Raw genomic sequence first — 21,097 nt, forward strand, 5'->3', positions numbered from 1 at the left:
GTCACATGGCATCACTTCTGGCACCACGCGTTGGTTGGAAGTGAGCGATCAGGGGCATCCACACTTGAGGAGGGCAGGGTTTGGCTCCTCCTTCTAGAAACTTTCTGGCTGCACTTCATGGCATGTAGGACTCAGTTCCCCAACCAGGGATCCAACCCACACACCCAGTAGTGGAAGCATCGAGTCTTAACACTGGGCAGCCAGGGAGGCCCCCTAGCTTCCCCTTCTGAGAGGGGTGCCAAAGGATTCCTGACTCTACGGCACATGTACTTTCAGCCCCACTTCTGTGGTGTTTGACTCCTGACAGTCCCCCCACAGCACTGGGACTCTGAGACAAGAACTGAAAACGCCTCCTCCCTGCTGAACCCCCCACACAGAGCGCCTCCCACTCTGGCCCTGATATAGTCTGAACTTTCCCCTCAGCACTCCTCAAACTCTGGAGGGTGGAGGAACTGTGGATGGTCTTGCTGCTTTTCTTGCTAGAACACTGCGGCACGTACTTTGAAAATACACTTTTTTTTTTTTTTTGCATCATGAGGACATTCATAATTTTACCTGCAGAGTAAGATAGGAGTCCTTCCCCTGGGAAATAGTAATGAGCGGCTAATATTTACAATACCTGCACACCGGAAAAGTCTTCCCTAAGAAACATGTAGCTGCCCAGCTAAGGTCAGCTGTTTTCAAGCTTTCTGTGAAAATCCACTTATTAAGGGGCTTCCCAGGTGGCTCAGTGGTAAAGAATCCGCCTGCCAATGCAGGAGATGCAAGAGAGGAGGGTTCCATCTCTGGGTCGGGTAGATCCCCTGGAGGAGGAAATGGCAACCCACTCCAGTATTCTGGCCCGAAAAATCGCACGGACAGAGGAGCCTGGCGCGCTACAGTCCATGGGGTCACAAAGAGTCGGACACGACTGAGCGCACACACATTCACTTATTACTCACTGCTGCGTCACCAAGAGCACCTTCTAGAAGAAAAGCGCGGGCAGAGCCCCGCAGCCTGTGAAAACTGCGGAAGAAACCAGAAAACAGGAGGGTAATTCTGACGGCCAGGAAAAGTGAGTTTCCCTTCCGAAGCCCGCCCCTGGGGCACGCACCTCCTTTCACAGGTGAGGAGACCGAGGCAGAGAGGCCGTGGGGCCTGCCCGCAGCTACAAAAGCTGAAAGACGGAGCATCGGAACTCACAGGTAGGCAGCCTGAGAGCCCTGGTTCTTTTCTCTTTTCCTGTCAGCTGAGGTAACATACACCCAGCACTCCGTTCACAGTGTTATCCATTTTTCAGAGCAGAGTTCCGAGGCACGAAGCGCGTTCACCCTGTCGGCAGCCGGCACCCGATCCGTCTTCCCAAACTGTCCTAAACTCCCGTCCCGCCTGCCGCCGCAGCACCGCCTTCTTGTTTAGAACTAAAACATTTACACTGAGCGCTGGCCCGCGTGCTCCGCAAAACCCAAAAGACAGAGATGCAAACGCGGCACACCTGCCAGGGTCTCCGCGCCGCTGCGCCTCAGGTACCTCAGCACCTGGCCGCGCAGGCCACGCCCTCTAACCCGCCCGCGGCGGCCCCGCCCCACACGGCCCCGCCCCGCCCCGTGGCCGCGCCCGCGCGCGTCAGGGGGCGGAGGCCCGCGCGGGTCGAACCATGGTGGCCAGCAGAATGGGGAACGGCGGAATGACAGCCGCCGCGGTGAACGTGGGTGTGAGGGATCAGAGCAGCGCTCATTCATTTCTGTGTTGCGCCGGGCGGTCGTCCCTGTAGCAGCCCGGGCCTTCCCTGGCTCGCCAGGTAGTCCTTCTGTGCTTTGGAAGCGCCCATTCTTTTGCCCAGTCAGTAGACGAGTCTAAAAGCCGGCGTGTAGAGGTGGAACTTGGTAACGTAAGTGGAACTGTTTGGTGAAAGGCCAACATATCCCACCCGAAGTAGTCTGTGCCAGCCTTCCCGCCGGCACCGGCGTGGAAGCGGAGGGTCCTTTGGCGCCCCGCGCGCCGGGCGGACGCCGGCCGCCTCCCTGCGGCTTCGCAGGTGGTCTCTCCCCGCCGCACGGCCTGACGGGAGGAGGCCGCGGCGCCGCCATGTTGGGCGGAACCATCCGCGGCCTGAGGTGGGGCAGCCTGGTTCTCCAGCCGCCTGCGGGCTGACCGAGACAGGGCCGCTGCTCAGCCTGGGCCCGGCGCTCGGGGCGCGGGCGCCGTCGCCAGCCCCGGCGGACACAGCCCCGCCCCGAGAGCCCGCCCGGGCGCGCGGGACGGCGTCCGGGCGCGCGCGCCCCCCCGTGCCCGTGGGCGGGCCCGCCGCACGCACGTGGCCGGGAGGTAGGCGCGCGGTGCGGCCTGGGAGAGTCGGAAGCGCGGCGAGAGCGGGCGAGGCGGCAGCGCGGGGCCATGCAGGACGCGGAGAACGTGGCGGCGCCCGAGGCGGCCGAGCAGCGCGCCGAGCCGGGGCCGGAGCAGCCGGCCGCCGAGCCGTCGCCGGGGGCGGAGGTGGCGCGGCCCGGCGTGCAGGAGGCGGCGGGCGGCGAGGACGCGGAGGCGGAGGCCGCGCCCGGGCCTGAGCGGCCGGCCGAGCCCGCGGCCGGCGGGGACGAGAGGGCCGACGCGACCCCCGGCGCCACCCCGCCGCCGCCCGAGGAGTCCTCCGCCCCGCTGGCAGGCGAGGCCCCGGCGGAGCAGGCGCAGGACGCGGCGGCCGAGGCCGGGTCCGAGGGGGCTGGCGGGGAGCCGGCCGGCGCGGCGGAGGACGGCGGCGCGGACGAGCCCTCCTTCAGCGACCCCGAGGACTTCGTGGACGACGTGAGCGAGGAAGGTGAGGCGGCGGGGCCGCGCCGCACCGAGGTTCCCGGTCCCCCGCCAGACTCCCCGCACCGGGGGAAGGCTTCCGTGAGCGCCTGGACCGCCGTCTTTTCTCCGAAAGAAGGAGGGGAGCGGAGGGAGACGACCTGGCGAGCCAGGCACTGGCCCTGCAGCCGGGAGTGTGGAGGGCGGCGAGGGCCGGCGGCGGGCCCGCGGGAGCCGTGGCCGAGTGTGCAGGGGTGTGGTCAGTGGGGCCCGGCCAGGCAGGAGCTGCACGTGCTGCACGGTCCCGGGTGACAGCCCTTCCTCTGAGGTCCGGCTGCCCCGAGTGACCCGCCAGGCCTGCCTGTCAGAGGCCTGCAACTGACTTCGGTGCCGTGTCCGTAGGGGTGGACCGACGCTGTCTTGGGAGTGGGCAGAGCGGAGTGGTCAGACTTCTCATTTGTTTTTGTTTTTGCGTTGTTTTTAAGCCGTTGTGACTCTTCAGGCTGGGAGCACATCAATGGATTCCTCTGCATATTGGCCACGTTATTAAAATGGGAATAATGAGTGAAACACCATTGAAATACCCGATGAAACACCAGAAAAATAAGATGTTACCACGTAGAGATAGATTGGCAGGGGAGTGTGCCTGATCACTGAGATTGAGTCAAAACCATAAAGAATTTCACGTGAGAAAGTTTAGAGAACATAGAGTTGTTTGATTTTGAAACATAGTTTATTTTAAAATTCTTGATCAAATGCTTTTTTTTTTTTCTTCCAGTTTTATTGAGTTGTAACTGATGCACAGCACTGTATAGGTTTGGGATATGCCACATAATGACTTCCTTGAAACAGAATTTTAAAGGTTATTGTCAGCATTGTCTTATACTTTGTTTCATGAGACACAAGACATTTCAGCATGAAAAGCAGGAAAGGCTGCACTTTTCCTGCTCCTGAGGACTTGGGAGCCGCTGACCCAGTCAAAGCCCCTCACCCATTCACCTCTAAGAGAATGTGTTTCCTGGGGAGTCGCTTGCTGAAAATCCATAGGCAGTGTTGCTTGGTAGCCCATCCCCAGTCCCCCCAGCTTAGACCACTGTTCTTTTTCACTGCACCAGTTTTTCTTATATTTTAAAATCTAAGTTGTGGTTTTTAAGCTCATTTTGAGTCCTTCAGTGTTCACTTTTTTTAAGTATTATTTGAACACACCTGATTCACGCAGGGTTTCTGCACGGCGTGACAGGATGCTGGCGTAAGCACAGGCCAGCCAGGCCAGGTGACTGCTGGCAGGGCCTCTGGAAGTGCTTGCGATCCTGATATTTCTTCAGAGGAACCTGTGAGGCTCCTGGTCCTAAGGAACTAAAATTGAGCGAGCCGTCTGTGTTCTCGAGGCCAGTGGTTGTAGTCAGGAGCTCATGTGTTTTCTGTTTCATGAGAACCGTCCTATAGGGTCAGAGAGTGATGCTCAAGGTACCGGTTCTTGTGAAAATGGACTGGGCCTCCTGACGAGCCCTCTCGCACACTCCGTAGCTCCAGCACCTCTGTCTGCCCCTCCCTCCCTGACACAGGCGACCTGTGTCACACAGTTGCGTCTTAAACACAGCGTTCTTGCTCCTTGATGCTCAACCAAGCAAACGTGTGGTGAAGATTTTGACCAAATGTCTTCGCTACTTAAGTCTTGAGACGTGCATTTCTTGTATTTCTCCTGGAGTCAGATTGGAAATCCATGAGCCAAGAGCAGCCAGATGCGTGGGCCGTGATGAGAAGGAAATGTTTCCATGTGGCGACTATGCTCATTCCCCTACTGTGTATGGGCGGGTTCTTGTAAAGCTAGACTCTTCAAAGTTGTGGGAAGGAGTCCACGGCTTGTATAAAAGCTGAGCTTCTTACTGTAAACCTTGTAAATTCAGATCAGGCTTAACAGGCGATACAGTAGTTTGGTAAGTCAGCTTTAACAGTAACCCAAGCAGCTGACTCCGGGCTCTGTAGGGAAGATGCCCTAATTTGCCTCTTTCTCTGTTTCCTCTTTGTTTGGTCATGATTTTAGCTTCATTGAAATTTAAGTGGCAGTTCTTTTATCTCACGTAACATTTCCAGTATCATTCGTAAAGGTGCTGGAATTCATTAGAGGTAGTTTATAACAGGACTTGCCTTTGGAAATTACCCTTTTTCCTTTTTAAAAGACCTTTTATTATTGAAAATTTCAACCACTAAAGTGGAGGGAATTCACCTCAACTTTTGAAAATAAAATACAGCAAAGAATATTTTCTGACATGTCCTTTATAACATGTTGAAAGACTTAAAAACTAGTCATAATTAGGTTCTAGAACACACAGATACACAGATAATAAGCCTTTGTTCTTCAGCTGTTGTTTAAAAATTACCTTGGACATTCATTTTGCCTGTACAGACAGTCCTGAAATTGTGATGGTTTGAATTACAGTGGTTCAAAAATAAGTTTATTGGGAAGTAACCCCATCATAAGTCAAGGAAGGTCTTTGTTACTGAGAGCACTTAAGATTTGGGTTCTGTGATTTTAATTTCTGTTCTGTGACGTGAACAGAATGCACTTTGAGCTTTTGCATGAAGTTATGAAAATACCAGTTGACGTTTCTTGCTACGTTCCGAGCACTGTTCTAAGCATTTACAGTCTAACATCTGAATGGCTGGTGTCTCCCGGTGGTAATACTGCCGGGTATTCTGTCCAGCTGGAGACACCCGACCTACAGGCCTCATCCCTCGCGCGCTTTCATGGGCCCTGTAGCCTCCAGTCGCCACGCGGTCTTGAAACAAGGCTGCTTTTCGTACAGAACCTTGGGTGATGAGTCTGACAGGTGGGTCGGAGAAGGCTCACCACAAGCCTTCCTCAGCTCACTTGGTTTTGTTTTTTTTCTGGTAAAAGTCCATCCTCTTTGCTTCTTCACTGTTAAAGGCTCTTTTTTAAAAATTCATTTGGGGATAGAGGGGAAAGTTTTTAAAGTTTTTTTAAAAATTCATTTAATATTGTCCATTATTGACATATCTTGACTGTTAGGGGGTATGTAAAGTGTTACAGTCCTCCCAGTTATTTCAAGTTTAAATTTTTAGTCAAGCCAGGGCTGTGATATTTTAACGTTCAGAGCAAAAGCATTCAGATTAATTATTCATTTTTTACTTTTTGGAAATGTGTTCAGTGTGCTAACCTGGTGCATTACCTTGGTCAGAGAAAGTAAACTCGGCACACCTTTCCCTCCTGCAGAGTTACTGGGGGACGTGCTCAAAGACCGGCCGCAGGAAGCAGATGGGATTGATTCGGTGATTGTGGTCGACAACGTGCCTCAGGTGGGGCCCGACCGCCTGGAGAAACTCAAAAACGTCATCCATAAGATCTTCTCCAAGTTTGGGAAAATCACAAACGATTTCTATCCAGAGGAGGACGGAAGGACCAAAGGGTGAGTGATGTCCTCCAACAGGGACGTGCGGTTTGTTTTTTCTTGGCAGCTGACACCGTGAAGGCGATGGCGCGCTGTGGGAGCCTCGGGGCAGGGACCATCAGCGGGGCAGGGCCGGGGGAGACCTGGGCGTCTGGTTCTGAGTTGGGTTTTGTGAGTCGGCTGCTGAGCTGCTGGGACATGAGAGCTTGGGCTCTTCTCTTCTTGAACAGTGATTGATCAGAGGTAGATCATCGGCAAAGCTGGAGGTTGGCAGGGCTTCAGGGAAATCTGACGTACGGTATTTTGATTCTAAAGTATGCTTTTCTCCCACATTTTAACATCTGAAATGGGGGTATTTCTTAGAGTCTAGAAGAAAGCATTGTGTCATTGTTCAGTTAGTAACTTTTTTATGCTGTTACCTAAAATATTGTGTCTCAAAAACGATAGTGTGAGGTATGTGTCCTGCAGTCTGCTTTTTAAATTCAATATTAGGCTTTCTGTGTTGGTAATGTAATTCTGATTGCTTCTGTGTAAATGCTGTGGTGCTCTGTCATGGGACAGTTTGTCTGTCTTCCTGTCGATTGACTGTTTGGAGCAGCGTCTGGGACAGTCCTGTGCCTGTCCTCTCCTGAGTACAGGAGAGAGTGCGCGCTGGCAGCGCCTCTGGGCAAGTCCCGGTGGAGCCCGAGCAGTCATTCCTGGCTTGTTCTCAGCCGGCAGCAACCAGGGTTCTGTTGGTTGCTCCACACACTTGTCAGACTTTCTCTGTTAAAATTTCGTAAAAACATCAGCCTCTGAGTATGGGCAAAGTCATCTTTTATGAGACAGGAATGAGAAAGTGATATAAACTTCATTTTTTAATTTCAGATTTTAGAAACTGCCTAGAATAGTTTTAGCTTCTTGGGAAACTGATCGCACACAGGTAGCGCTTCTTACATTTGCTGCCTCTGAAAGGCAGGAGGATATAGGCAGCGCTTCTTACATTTCTGCTTCGGAAAGGTGGGAGGGTGGCTTTTTCCGGAGCAGTTGCATGTGTGATTTGTATTAAAATGAAACATTCTCTGAGAGCCTTTGTAATTTTCCCTGTAATACACAGTATCAGACTATTCCTGTTTTTTATAAATAGCTTTGTTGAGAGATACTTGACAGTTAAGTCAGAGAGTTTTAAAGTATACAGTTTCATAAGTTTTGATGACCATGTACATCCTTAAAACGGTCACCACAGTGAGGGCAGTGAGCATCTTGGTTAATGTTAGAGGCACTGGACCTTGTGTTGGGATTCTGTTCGTGTTAGAGCTGCTCTGCTAGGGGCCTGACTGCTTTCGGGACGTGGCAAGCAAACGGGTCGTGGATGCTCATGGGGTGTACGAGCTCTGCGGGGCCTGGGTGTGTGGAGCATGACCTGCTTGCTCTTCGGGTCTGCATGCTTGTGAGTTACCCTCTCCCTTGATTCAGGTATATTTTCCTGGAATACGCATCCCCCGCCCACGCGTTGGACGCTGTGAAGAATGCTGATGGCTACAAGCTCGACAAGCAGCACACGTTCAGGGTCAACCTCTTCACCGATTTTGACAAGTGAGCTCTGACTCGGCCCAGGAGAACCTGGACGTCTTCCTGAGCCTGCGTGGCCAGGCCTTTCTGCCCCAGGGGGCCGGGGGTACTTAGTGGTCTTTCAGGAGGCTGCACTCTCCCGTCAGACAGTGCAGGGTCCTTTCATATCCCCAGCCAGGTGCTCCCCTCCCCCGCCCAGCACCCCCTCACCGATAATGACCAAGCGAAGCCTGTCCTTTCCCTTTGCGGGAGGGGTGCAGTACTGTCTGGCCGAGGACCACTCACCCTTGTGGTTATCTGTTGTGTCACTGATCTTCCAGGTACATGACCATCAGTGATGAATGGGATATTCCAGAGAAACAACCTTTCAAAGACCTGGTATGTTGCATAAAGTCTCTATGTAACTAGAAGAAATGGTGGCTAGCCTCTTGCCTTGAGTGGTGACTCCTTGGGAATCCACGGTGCTGAGTGAACTCGTCATATTGCTAAGTGCAACACTTAGGAATACAAGTTTTCTTTGGCCAAAATTAAGGAAATGTCCTCCATCCCTTGTGCTTGGCTCCTTTAGGGAAACCTGCGCTACTGGCTTGAAGAGGCTGAGTGCAGAGATCAGTACAGTGTGATCTTCGAGAGCGGGGACCGCACTTCCATATTCTGGAATGATGTGAAGGACCCGGTCTCCATCGAGGAGAGAGCGGTGGGTATTTGCTGCTGGGCAGGGACTCATTGCTGGGTTTCCTTAACAAAGAAGGGGTGGTGGGGCCCCTGGCGGTCCAGCGGTTAGGACTCTGCACTTTCAGTGCCGTGGGCCTGGGCTTGATCTCTGATTAGGGAACTGAGATCCCACAGGCCACATGGCACGGCCGGAAGGAGAAAGAGGAGCTTGTACCAGAGCGGGTGAAGTGTCACGTGCTTTGAGGTTACCCATCTTGACAGCAGCTTTTATTCTTCTAGCTTTGAAACAAGTCCTAAGAAGTGAGTAGGCTTCCCGTATTTTTAGTTAAAAGTTTGGGAACTGAATTCGTCATAGACTTCGGAGCCTTTGTGTTTGGCTCTTTTGTTGCGTTGACACTGGCGCTGGCTTTTTCCACAGCGATGGACAGAGACATACGTGCGTTGGTCTCCTAAGGGCACCTACCTGGCCACCTTTCACCAGCGAGGCATTGCTCTGTGGGGGGGAGAGAAATTCAAACAGATTCAGAGATTCAGCCACCAAGGGGTTCAGCTCATCGATTTCTCACCTTGTGAAAGGTAAGCTGTTACAGAATGGCAGATGGAGTGCTGCCGGCCCTCTAGAGGACTTTCTAAAGCTTCATTTCACAGTAGCTCCCGCTTTAAAGTAGAATCATCGCAAGAGAGCACAGAGGATCCCCGTGCGCTCTTTCCCGTGATGGGCTATGTTTGGCTGCCTTTGTTTTATCACCTCCTCTCTGCACACGTATGCGTGAACGCCCGTCATCTGACAAGGGCCTGAGTGCCCGCTGCCGTTGGTGTCCACTGCGGGGCCCAGCTGTTTACCTGATCAGTCCAGGGAAAAGAAAGTGTGAGCGTGCCACACCACGCCTTCTGCTAGCGCATGCCGCGGACTTTTGTTGGGAACCCGCTAGGTCTTTCCTTGTCCTGATTTTATCAGCGAAACGTTGTAAGGTGATCCTCGGAGTATGCCGTGGTGCCAGGCAGGACTGAGCAGTGTGTGCCACGGTGGTTCTGCTCTGTATTTAGAGTGGGCTCTCTGGACGGGATGGCATTTTGGGGGAGCCTGGAGGGCTGGAGAAGGTGCTGGCTGCACGACTCTTGACTGCTTGTCCCAGGAGTCTCCCTCCCTCGTGCCTGGAGTCACGTTCGGGAGCAGAAGCCCGTCACTCCCGCCACGGCTGGTCCTCGCCGCACCCTCACAGGAGAGGAGGCGGGGTGCAGGGGGTGATGCTGCGCCCTCTGCTGCAGGTACCTGGTGACCTTCAGCCCCCTGATGGACACTCAGGATGACCCTCAGGCCATCATCATCTGGGACATCCTCACCGGGCAGAAGAAGAGAGGTTTCCACTGTGAGAGCTCAGCCCACTGGCCTATCTTTAAGTGAGTGGACCCGGGTAGCCACGGTGGCCTCTGTGCCCCCTCTTCATCGACCAGCTTGGCATTTCTTTTTCTCTCCTCAGGTGGAGCCACGATGGTAAATTTTTTGCCAGAATGACACTCGATACTCTGAGCATCTATGAAACTCCTGTAAGTGGCTGATTTGATTGCCTAAGCTGAGCTGCCCTGCCGGGAGCTGTCGCAGGCGCAGAGTTTTCCTTAGCTTGAGGGGTGGCCCAGAGGAGAGAGGGTGGCCTCCGGTCTCTGGGCCTTGCAGGTTCTCGGGCCCTGGGTCGGGTCTCTGCTGCCACGGGCAGCTGGGGAGGGAGTGGTTGGAACGGGCCCCGGGAGGGTGTCTTACTGCTCTGGGCGACCGGTGCCCAGCTGGTCTGTCGCCCCGTGCCGACACTGCTCCCCCAGCGAGCTCATGCCGTGGGGAGCTGCAGGCGCTGCTGAGGCAGTGGGCTGGCTGACGCCGCTGCCCTCCTTTCTCCCGCAGTCGATGGGCCTCTTGGACAAGAAGAGCTTGAAGATCTCCGGCATAAAGTGAGTGGCCCGCAGCACGGGGGGCAGCGGCGGGCTCGACTGCCCGCTTTAGCACTCGGCTCCTGTACCCTGGGAGAGAACGCTGGCGCTAGTCACTGGGCACGGGGCTGTCACCGCGGGCTTGTGCCAGTCACGGGGCACGGGGGTGTCCCCGCGGGCTCGCACCAGTCACGGGGCACGGGGGTGTCACCGCGGGCTCATGCCTGTCACGGGGCACGGGGCTGTCACCGCGGGCTCGCGCCAGTCACGGGGCACGGCGGTGTCACCGCGGGCTCGTGCCTGCTGCCGCGGGCTGCTCTTTGGCGGCCATGTCAGCATTCCCTGCTCCTGCTCGTAGGGGCGTCTCGAGGGCTGCTCTTTTTCCTGTTCCCGCCTGGGGACCAGACACTCGGGCACAGTCTTTGAGGAAGAGGAGTCTCTTCTTTGTCGGGGGTCTCCATGTCAGTCTGATGGTCTGTGTCGTGGGTTTGCTTGGCCTCTGAGCTGTGGGTGGTTTGATCTGTCAGAGTAGGCACGTCTTTGTCTGCCTGAAATCTCGGGGCGGTGAGAAGCCCTAGCAGCGCCGGGGATGCGCACGTCTCTTCCTGCTCTATTCTATTTATATATTGGACAGAATTATGGCTTATAATTAAAACCGGGCGTTAATTTGCAGTAAAAGCAAAAGTGAAGATGCTCTGCGTGGACAGGAACTCGTGAATTGTTTGTGAACGCAACTCTTAAATTTTTGCAGTAAAGAGAATTGCCCCTACTTTCTTCTCGTACATTTCTTAATCTGGAGTTTTCTCCCTTTGACCTCTTAATGAATGTTCAGAAATCACATAGCTGGTTCATCAACCGAAAGTTTCTTTTACTTGCCTTGTGGTTTAGAGTGTCAGTGCGGTTTCAGAGCCTGGGGCTTGACCCACCACCCACGTGACCCCCATGCTGGTGGGTGGTGGCATCAGTACCTCACTCCTCACTGGCACAGTGAGTCTGGCAAAGCCCCCATTGTCCTGGGGACAGAGCAGGCTACACAGGACGTCCAGGGTAGGCCTCGGGGGTGGGCCCTCAGGGTGCCATTGCCACTGCCATTCCGGGAGGTGAACGTGCCAGCGCCCTGCTTTGCACAGGGAGTGAGCTCTTTCACTCCTGTGCCTCCTCATCGTGGCTCAGCTGGTCCTGGTAAACGTTTTATTTTCTTCTGCAGAGATTTTTCTTGGTCCCCCGGTGGTAACATAATAGCCTTTTGGGTGCCTGAAGATAAAGATATTCCAGCCAGGGTAACCCTGATGCAACTGCCCACCAGACAAGAGATCAGAGTCAGGAACCTCTTCAACGTTGTGGACTGCAAGCTGCATTGGCAGAAGAACGGGGACTACTTGTGTGTGAAAGTAGATAGAACTCCAAAAGGCACCCAGGTAAGTGGGCACCAGCAGGCGGGGCCCTTCCTGCAGCTCAGTTTGGGGGGGCGGGGCGGTGTTCATGAATTTTTTTGTTTCAAACTTAAGACTTTTTTCAGGCCCACCTGGCACCAAAAGTTAGCTGTCGCGTCATGGCTAGCACTGTGACCCTATTCCGGCGGCGGAGTGCAGTCTTTGCTATAGACTGAGTGGGTAACGCGCCGCTTAGTTGGCACAGGTCAGAGCTCACGAGAGAACACCGGGGAGCCTCCAGGCAGCTGCCTGCCTTCTCTGCAGGTGTTAGACCAGTGCTTTGTTTTCTTCAGGTTTTTCTTTTGAAACGCAGAGTAGCATGCTTGACACAGGCCTGCTTCCAGACTGTCTGTTTGTTTGCCTCATTTAACATTTGTTTGTACACAAACGCGTGGTTTTTTTCCTTCTAATGGAAATCTTGCTTTGACAGCAAGTTTCTGAGGTGTGTGGTCACGTAGCCAGCCGTGCAGCAGCCACCACTGTCTTAACTCCACAGCGTTTCCATCTCCCCCAGAAGAAACTCCCCCCGCTCCAGCCATCACGGGCTCCTGACATCCTGTCGCTTGCTTGCCCGCCCCTGTCTCTGGGCGCCCCTGTTCTGGATGTTTCTCACGAGTGGAGTCGCACTCTGCAGCCTTCCGTGTCTGGCGTCCTCCCCTGAGCGCGGGGTGCAGGCCCATCCAGGTGGCGCCCTGAGCTCGTCCCTTGTCGTTTCCATGGCTGAGCCTGTTTACTGTGTTATATCGTGTTTGCCCGTTTATCCTTTGGTGGGCATGTGGTCTGTTTCCACCTTTTGGCTATCACGGATAATGCAGCTTTTTACATGAACATAGCTGTTCCAGTTTTGAAATAATAGTTGGATCAGTCCCAGTTGGTGGGCCTTTGGGACACTACAGAAGGTTTGCAGAGAAGTCACAATATGGATCCTTGGGCCCGTCTGCTGGAGGTGACCTTAGGGCAGGTCTAGGGTCTGGGCTAGGGCCGAGGGACCGCTTCTTCTCCGGACATTGTACCCGTCTCCGCCTTCGTCAGCGTTTGAGAGCTCTTGTCACCACTTCAGTCACTGCCAATTTTCACGTCTCTAACAGGCGTATACGTTGAATCTTTCATTAACTTCTTAAGTTGTCCTTTGAGTCTTTCTCATGCTTTGTTTTCAGAATGTCACCCCTTCTTTTTTCTTTTAAACAGGGTGTTGTCACAAATTTTGAAATTTTCCGAATGAGAGAAAAACAGGTGCCTGTTGACGTGGTCGAGATGAAAGGCAAGTGCCTCCGTCCTGTCCTGAGGTTGAGTGGCCGTCGAGCTGTCACGCCTACTCATAGCGCTTCCCTGCGAGTTCACAGCCAGGCAGGCTGGCTGAGGCCAGGCGTCTGTGTTACAAAGCATACGTCGGTTCATGGTTTCTTTGTCCTTCCCAGCTTCAGTCTCTTAGCCTTTCCAGTTGCCAGGTGAAGAGACGCCCCCCTTTTTTTCATTCACACCATGTGATCTGCTTACATAGCAGAGGGACACAGGTTCGGGCCTGGTTTCACGCTTAGGAGAGAGTGTGAAGAGCAGGTTTTCATCACACACCCAGCAACGCAGCTAAGAGCTTGTCCTCTTCCATATGAAAGTTCTCAGTTGAGTAGCGGAATTTTGGTTTTTGGACTCCTAAAAACTGGAGACACTGTCTCTGCCTTTAGGTGGAACGTTTAGCGTGTATATCCTGTTTTGCTGGGGAGAGGAGGAAGGGAAGGGAAGGTGCTGCCTGGGAGAGGGCATGATCCCTGTGTGCCGTGCGGAGAGTGAGGGGCGCATCCACAGGCCAGCCCGCCCGTGGCAGGAGCCTGGGGTAAAGTGGGGCACGCCCGCCGGCCCCGGCGGCTCCGCAGGGCTCAGCGTGCTGTCTTTGTGCCCATGCTGCTTGTGGGCCTTTCAGTGAACCTGAGAATCTGGGGCATCTCTTGTTGAGCAGTCTGAACAGAAAATGATGTTCTGTGACCAAGGAGCTCGCCCTCTCTTCCTGGCTCTAGAAACCATCATTGCCTTCGCTTGGGAGCCGAACGGAAGCAAGTTCGCTGTGCTGCACGGGGAGGCGCCTCGGATATCGGGCTCCTTCTACCACGTGAAGAGCAACGGAAAGATTGAGCTCATCAGTAAGCGGCTGAGTGGGGGCCCAGGGGCCGAGCTTGCTCACCGCTCCTGGGGGAGCGCTTGGCTGGACAGCGTCCTGCGGGCAGCTGGTGGTGGGTGAGGGAGCTTGCTGCAAAGGACGGGCCGACTGTGCCCTCCCAAGCAGCGGCGTGTGTGGCATCGTCATTCTGTGATGTCGTCGACTGGCTGTCACAAAACTGAGTGTATTATTACTTCCCTTTGTCATGAAAGGACGTTTGGACAGCTGGAGAGTCATGGCCTCCTGTTGTAAAGTAGGTTATGATGCAGCAAGCGTACAAGTGCCTCCCCTTGCAGGGTCAGCCTGCAGACCACCACAGTGCTGGGGACTGCCAAGGATCCTTTCCATCCTGCCCGTCCCTATCAGGGCGGTGCTGCCCCCCTCCCCACCCTGCTCCTCCCTCCTGAGTAAAGAGATGAGGGCCAGGCCCCACCCCTTCAGGAGTGAGCATGGGGCTGGCATTGGGAGAGATGGTGGAATTAGCTTCTTTCAGTTAAAAAGTGAGTCACTAGAATGGATTTCTAGGCTTTTGGGGTCACGTATCTCTGAGAATCTGAGGGAAACTGGACTCCTTCCCCTGGTGTTGGGTCCCCATGGTGACACTGCCTGCGTGGGGTGTTTGGTCTGATTGCACCGTCAAGTGCAGTGGTAGCGTTACTTAACGTAGCACCGCAGTTTCAGAACCCTCCAGGCCCCCAAACTACGAGGTGCGGCGCCTCACAGAGCCCCGTGCGCACGCCCGCGGGGTGGCCCTGTCTCGGCTGCACGCTGACCTCTGATCCTCTCCTTTCAGAGATGTTCGACAAGCAGCAGGCCAACACCATCTTCTGGAGCCCCCAGGGGCAGTTCGTCGTGCTGGCTGGCCTGCGGAGGTGGGTTCCGCCGATGCCCTCTGCGGGGCTGGGGGAGACCGTGGCCCCGGCTCCGGCCCCGAAGGTTGCTCTGCTGCCCCCCTGTGAGTGCGGGGACAGGTGCTCCCAAGGGCGTCCCGGCCTGGGCGGGTCGTGCGGTGTCTCCATCCTGCTGCCCAGACGTGGCCAGGGCCGGCCCCTTGCAGACGCTTCCACCGGGGACTGCGGAACGCAGGACCTCCTCCTGGTGGCCCAGTCCCCCGGTGTAAATGCCGCGCGTCCGTGTGGGAAGGGGGTTTGGTCAGGCTGGGAGCCCGTCTTGCCCTCTGCTGGGTGTGCCCACAAGCCTCTGGGCGTTCACCCCCTTGCTCCCCACCTGGCTGCGCAGCAGGCCGTGCAGAGCCTGGACGGGTGCGGGGCCTCCTCTGGGCTGGCGGGGCTCCCCGCCTCACTGTGGGTGCCTCGCACTGGGGTTTGGCAGCTCAGCCTCTGCCAGCCTCTCCTCTGGGAGCCTGTGTGCCCTGTGCGTCATCTGTGTCCCTGTGGGCATTGCCACGTCCACGATCAGGCGGGACAGCGGGCTCCCGAGCGCAAGCCTGCTCGCCTGAGCGGAGGGCGGCACAGACACGGCTCTCGGTGACACCAGCCGTGCTGTCTCCCCAGCATGAACGGCGCCCTGGCGTTTGTCGACACCTCGGACTGCACGGTCATGAACATCGCTGAGCACTACATGGCCTCCGACGTGGAGTGGGACCCCACTGGGCGCTACGTCGTCACCTCCGTGTCCTGGTGGAGCCACAAGGTGCGGGGGTCCCGAGCGCCCTGCCTGGTCTGCCTCAGGGCCTCGCCCTCACCCCAGGACTGCAGTTCTGGGTGGTGGGGCTTCCGGCCGTTCCGGGGTCCCTCCCCGGTGTTCTCATGGGCCCCCCACTCAACAGCGTGACACCCCTTCACTGTCAGCCATTTGCTGTCCTCTCTTCCTGCTGGCTTGAGCCGTTAGGAGGACGGGGGCCTTTTCTCCCGAGCTACATCCCCAGCATCTGAAACTGCTGGCACATTGTCAGCCTTCAGTCAGGATTTGTTGACCGAACTGGCATGTGAGAAAACACGTCGTTTCTGTTTCTAATTTCCTGAAAAGATCATCCTCTCTGTCTTCAGGGAAAGATCCGAGGGTGTGTTGGTCGGGGTAGATGCAGGACTCAGCGCTTGCAGGGACCGCTGTGAAGTCTGCCCGGGAGGGGGCTTCTCGGCCTGGGGCCTCCCTGGGCTGGCGGAAGCTGTGTGCGCTGGCCCTCACCTGGGCGGGGAGTCTGTGCTGCACAAACCACAGTCCACTGTTTTCACAAGCCCAGTGTTTCCACTGCTGGTGAAATTTGCTCAAGATCCTTCTGTATATTTAATGACGTTTTACTGATTGAGGTGTTCACAGTTGAACCAGTTCACACACGTTTACCAGTTGAGACAGAGTGATTGTGTTTAATGAAGTTTCAGGAGCAAGAGCTTTGCGAATGTGGCTGGAAACAGTGTCTTGAATGACACCCTTGTGTTCGGGTCAGGGCATGTGGACCGTGCCCAGGCCTGTCCGGAGGCCACCTCACCGAGGCCCGCCCTGACACTGCAGATGCTCTGAGCATGCTGACCACTCTGCTTCCTGCCCCCGAGGGCTGGTCTGCAGCGGGGTCCGCCAGGGCGTGGGCGCCGCTCCCTTCACCGAGAAGGTCTCGGTACAGAGGCGTCTGCTGGGCTGTGGTGGCGTGGCTGGCAGGCTGTGCTCCGGCTCAGGAGCTCTGTTGGCGCTGTGCTGGCTGCTGCACACGCCAGGTGCATGCCCCTAGCTGCCTGTCCTCCACGGTCCTCCCCTGCTCACCGTGTCCCCCCAGTGCCAACAACACTGGCAAGGGACTGGGTCTCAGACATCTGTTGAGTGTCGTGGTGAATTTTGCCAGTTCTGTTGACAGGACTCAGGGTCTCCTGGGGTCACTTGGTGGAGTGGGCAGCTAGTGAGGCTCCATTCTCGTCCAGGTGGACAACGCCTACTGGCTGTGGACCTTCCAGGGCCGCCTTCTGCAGAAGAACAGCAAGGACCGCTTCTGCCAGCTGCTCTGGAGGCCTCGGCCCCCCACGCTCCTGAGCCAGGATCAGATCAAGGTCTGGTTTTCCTCATCAGCTGCAGGGACGTGGCAGTGACTGCCACGGAGAGAAGGTTTTCCTTCCTGATACTGTCAGGGTGACGGGAGTGGAGGTGTGGCGCTCACAGCAGACCCTTTGAGGAGATGCGGAGCAGTGAGAACCAAAGGAAGAGGGTGGTTTCAGCAGACGAGACAGATTCTCGGGTTCTGAGGCCACGTCAGAACCGTTGCAGGAAGTTTGCGGAAACGGAGGGGATGGGCCGCTAGAAAGTCCTGGTGGGACTGTAAGACGTGGGATTTACGTAACTGTGGTGGGACACGTGGTGTTTATCAGGGCTGTTCTGAGGGACAAGTGTAAATCCCGGGGAAGGAAGGCTGCCAGTGGGAAACGTGGAGGCCAGCGCCACGTTGAGCATTCAGGTAGCTGCACTCTGTTGAGCGCTGCCGCTGCAGCCGTGAGGAACATGTCTGTGCCTCTTAGCTTTGAATGTGCTGATCCTGAGGGACTTGTCTTTGTTTCAGCAAATTAAAAAGGATCTGAAGAAATACTCCAAGATCTTTGAACAGAAGGATCGTTTGAGCCAGTCCAAAGCCTCAAAGGTTAGCCCTGTCCCCAGGCATGAGGGAAGCGCCCAGATAGTCCTGTCCCCTCACAGCAGAGAGGCCAGCACCAGGCCGGGGGACAGACCCCAGGGTTGGATCCGTCCACGGGAGGGCGTGGCAGAGGGGCTGCCAGAGGAAGCTGAGGGCGAGCAGACAACGCCCGGCGCGCCCGCCCTGCAGCCTCTGGTGGAGCCCTACGTTGTCCTGTCCGTCAGGCTGGGCGCCGCTGACCGTGTTTCATTTCCACTTGGTTGAGCAAAGTGAAGGCAGTGGTGTGAGGGAAGTGCTCGTCCTGTGAGTTCCCCTCAATTCTGCACACAGGAGTTAGTGGAGAGAAGACGAACCATGATGGAGGATTTCCGGAAATACCGGAAAATGGCTCAGGAGCTCTACATGGAGCAGAAAAATGCGCGGCTAGAGTTACGAGGAGGTAACTTTGTTAGCCCAAGACACACCTCTTACAGCATATAGTTAAGATACTTTCCCCTTTTGGATCTTTTGCCAAGTTTTTCGGAAAACATCAAGTGTTGCCTAAATTAAAAGAAGCTGCTTTTTTCTGGCCGCATCTTGTGGCTCCTGGGGTCCTAGCGCTCTGACGGGATGGCCCTGGGCTCGGGTGGTCAGCGGGGACCCTAACCCTGGACCCCCAGGGAAGTCCTCTTAAAAGGATTGTAAACAGAGTCTGTGAAGGCTTCTGACAAGAGCTGAGCTTCCTGCTGCCTGCAGGCCACGGCCATGGGCCTGTCTGCAGGGGACCTTGTGCTTTTCACACTGGCCTGGTGGTGGTGGGGGGGGGGCGGTCGTCTCCCACGGGTTTGTGCCCCACATGTGACCAGCAAACCCCCTCAGGTGTGGACACCGACGAGCTGGACAGCAACGTAGACGACTGGGAGGAGGAGACCATCGAGTTCTTCGTCACCGAAGAGATTATTCCCCTTGGCAATCAGGAGTGAGCCGGGAGCACTGGTAAGCCTGGACGGGGAGCAGGTGGCGTCCTGTCAGTTTTCCTTCCTGCTCTGCTCTGCACACGAGAAGGTGGTGAGTGAAGCCCAGTTTCCTGGACCCACCATTAGCCACATCCTTGCCTGTGAGCTGTGAGGACTCTGATGAGACCTGGTGTCTGGAGCTCTGCATCGAGCACTCTGGGCCTTGAGCTCCACGTTTAGGGAGCGATATTCCTCTAAAACCCAGTAGCACTCTTGGGCAAGAGTGGTGCCAAAGGAGGCTTTGGGAAGAAGACGGGTGCCCGTCAGATGGTGCCTCACCAGCCGCAGCACCTGCTCTGGTCAGTCCCCGCGTGGTCTGGACAAGAGCCTCCAAAATCCTGTCAGCTGTGGCTTGAACTAGGCTTCAGTGACAGACAGGGCCTGGGGCGCTGCTCTCAGAGCTGGCGTCTGTGTCCGCTGGGGGTGGGGGCACAGGGCTGTCTGGCCGTGTGGTCCCCGTGGCAGGGGGCACGGGGGTGGAGGCTGCCCCGTCCAGGCGGCCACCTGCCCGCTGACCAGCCGGCTGCCGCACCTCGTCAGGGTGGAGAGTGAGCCGTGCCTCCCGTTGCAGTGTCGCCGCGCGCTGTGCTGGGCCGAGCTCGCCCTTTGCAGAAAGCCTGCACGCCCCGAGTTTCCGCCTGTGCTCTGTCGCTCTGGCCCGAGGCCGCGCCTGGAAGTCGCCATCTCCACACGTCGCTGTGCCTTTCAGCCCCCGGCGTCTGCTGCAGCGGAGGCGTGGCGGCGCTGCCCCTGGGGGACCCCACGCACCACAGACGGTGCCTGCACAGCTGCGCGGGCCCCTCAGGCTCCCTGGCCGCCAGCAGGGGAGCCGCTCGGGCACCAGTGCCCTCCCCGCCATTCAGGTTGTGACAGGTTCTCTCAACAGGCTGAACGCGGAAATAAAGCAAATGTGTGTGAAAAAGCCGTCTCTCTCCTCTTTGAACGTAGACAGCGGCCGTGACCTGGGTGCCTCTTCGCAGTAGCAGCTGCCCTGGGCCCGTGTCCAGCACGAGGGCCGCCAGCCCCCCGGGGCCCACTCCTCCTCAGCTGAGCCCTGGGAGGTGGTGCCTCAGCCCAGCCAGTTTCTTCTTCCTGTTTCGCTTCCTGCACTTGCCAGTTCACCTGATGAGAAGGAACCCTTTAGCCTTTTCCTCAGTTACACAGGTGTGAAGACTTACACTGTCAGTTGTCACGTGGTCCTGTTTGAATGTTTAACTCTCCCCTCCCAGGAGGGACTGAGCAAATCCATGTAACTCACCCGTTTTCACTGCAGTGTCTTGCTGTCCTTGGTGCCTTGTGAAACGGCAGTTCTTCCACGTCTGTCTTTCTCCCAGAACCTGAAGTTTAGTTTAAAAGGCAGTGAAGCCTGGAATTCACAGCCGTGACCGGTACTGTGTGCAGACCTAAGACACCCTGGGGGGCCAGGGACAGGCAGCCGTCGGCCCCGTGGCTCAGCTGGCTGGCGCGAAGTGGTCCCTAGCCCACCGGAACCCCAGGGACCCCCAGGCTGGCGGGCCGCCCGCCCCCGCCTGGCCTGCCCCGTGCGCCAGGCGCTGCAGGCTCCTCTCCGGAGCCCGTGCTTTCTCCGAGCGCCGCTGCCTCTGGCTCCTCACCCCCCTGAGAATCACCGTGGTTCTTGTTTCCCGTCCTGTTCCTCAGGCCTCGCTGTGTCCTAATTTCATGGCCCTAGGAAGGGACAAGCACGCGGTTCTATCATTTTAACAGATTTTTAACAGAGCTTTTAAATAACTAACTTTTCACTGTTTTAAACTGGCTAGTTGTAACTTTTACATAGTTTGTGAATAAAGATTTCTTAAGCACTGTGCTTGCCTTCTCTCTTCTGTAGGACTAACTGGGCGTCCTGGGGCTGGCCCTTCGTGGAGCAATTTCCTGACCCACCCGCTGGGGTGGGGGTAGGGCAGGGTCCTCAGCGTGTAGCTCGGGCCCCGGGTAGGCTCTGGGCTCCTGGCCGCCCGCACAGTACTTGTCTCTGTCGTGCTGCGGGGCAGCCAGGGTTGAGGGATTTGCCTTCATGGGGGAACCCAGTGACATGGACTCTAAAGCAAGTTCCCAGTGGGTCAGAGGCCAGACCTTCATGGGGGGTGGAGGTGGGGCGGGGGGCAGGGGAGCATGGATGTTAAGAGGGGCTTGTTCACGTGGCCAAGAAGTCCTGGAGCCCAGTGTTGACCTGCATGCTACCAGCACAGCCCTGCCCGTAGACAGCAGATGGTCCGTGCTGTTGGGCGTGCCAAACAGCCGGCACCCGCGCAGTCATTCGACCCCAGGGCCAGCCCCACGCATGGAGGGGCCGCTGGGCCCTCCCCACCCTGAGGTCAGAGTTCGCGGATCTGGCCTCCGCGGCATGCTTTGAAATGCAGTGGTTCAGGTTCACCAGCGCTTGCTCCGCTGCTGCCGCCACCTGGCGCACGGCCGAGCAGCGCCACCTGGCAGGCACGGCCAGCTTGGTTCCCGGTGCAGCGACTTCCCTGGAGGCTGCAGTGGAAAAGCTGGGCACGGCGCTTAAGAAGTAAATTCGCTTGAGGGTTAAGGGGAGCGGGCCCTAAGTGTGTGCAGACAAGCAGTGTGGGAAAGGGGCTTAAAAACCACATCCTAAT

General features: G+C 56.4%; 1 protein-coding gene across 3 annotated transcripts; it reads left to right on the top strand.

The window, feature by feature from the left end:
* The first annotated feature begins 1,682 nt into the window (after positions 1-1,682).
* Positions 1,683-20,186, top strand: EIF3B (eukaryotic translation initiation factor 3 subunit B). 3 transcript variants are annotated; one of them, XR_011144640.1, is made up of 20 exons: positions 2,377-2,797; positions 6,005-6,197; positions 7,635-7,754; positions 8,051-8,108; positions 8,299-8,427; positions 8,824-8,981; positions 9,675-9,806; positions 9,887-9,953; positions 10,303-10,349; positions 11,536-11,746; positions 12,950-13,022; positions 13,774-13,896; positions 14,707-14,785; positions 15,428-15,566; positions 16,787-16,912; positions 17,416-17,493; positions 17,818-17,926; positions 18,346-18,462; positions 19,054-19,646; positions 19,756-20,185. XR_011144640.1 is itself a non-coding variant. In XM_068967025.1 (19 exons), exons 4-18 carry the CDS (start codon positions 8,055-8,057, stop codon positions 18,447-18,449), a joined length of 1,629 nt encoding a protein of 542 aa, XP_068823126.1. In that variant the 5' UTR covers positions 1,683-1,780; positions 6,005-6,197; positions 7,635-7,754; positions 8,051-8,054; the 3' UTR covers positions 18,450-18,462; positions 19,054-20,180. The 3 variants fall into 3 exon arrangements, 2 of the variants coding, with proteins under 2 accessions (XP_068823126.1, XP_068823125.1); XM_068967025.1 differs by lacking the exon at positions 2,377-2,797 and adding an exon at positions 1,683-1,780 and having other exon boundaries at positions 19,054-20,180; XM_068967024.1 differs by having other exon boundaries at positions 19,054-20,186.
* The last annotated feature ends 911 nt before the right edge of the window (positions 20,187-21,097 follow it).

This window comes from Capricornis sumatraensis, chromosome 3 (genome assembly GCF_032405125.1).
Source record: "Capricornis sumatraensis isolate serow.1 chromosome 3, serow.2, whole genome shotgun sequence".
Lineage (NCBI taxonomy): Eukaryota > Metazoa > Chordata > Mammalia > Artiodactyla > Bovidae > Capricornis > Capricornis sumatraensis.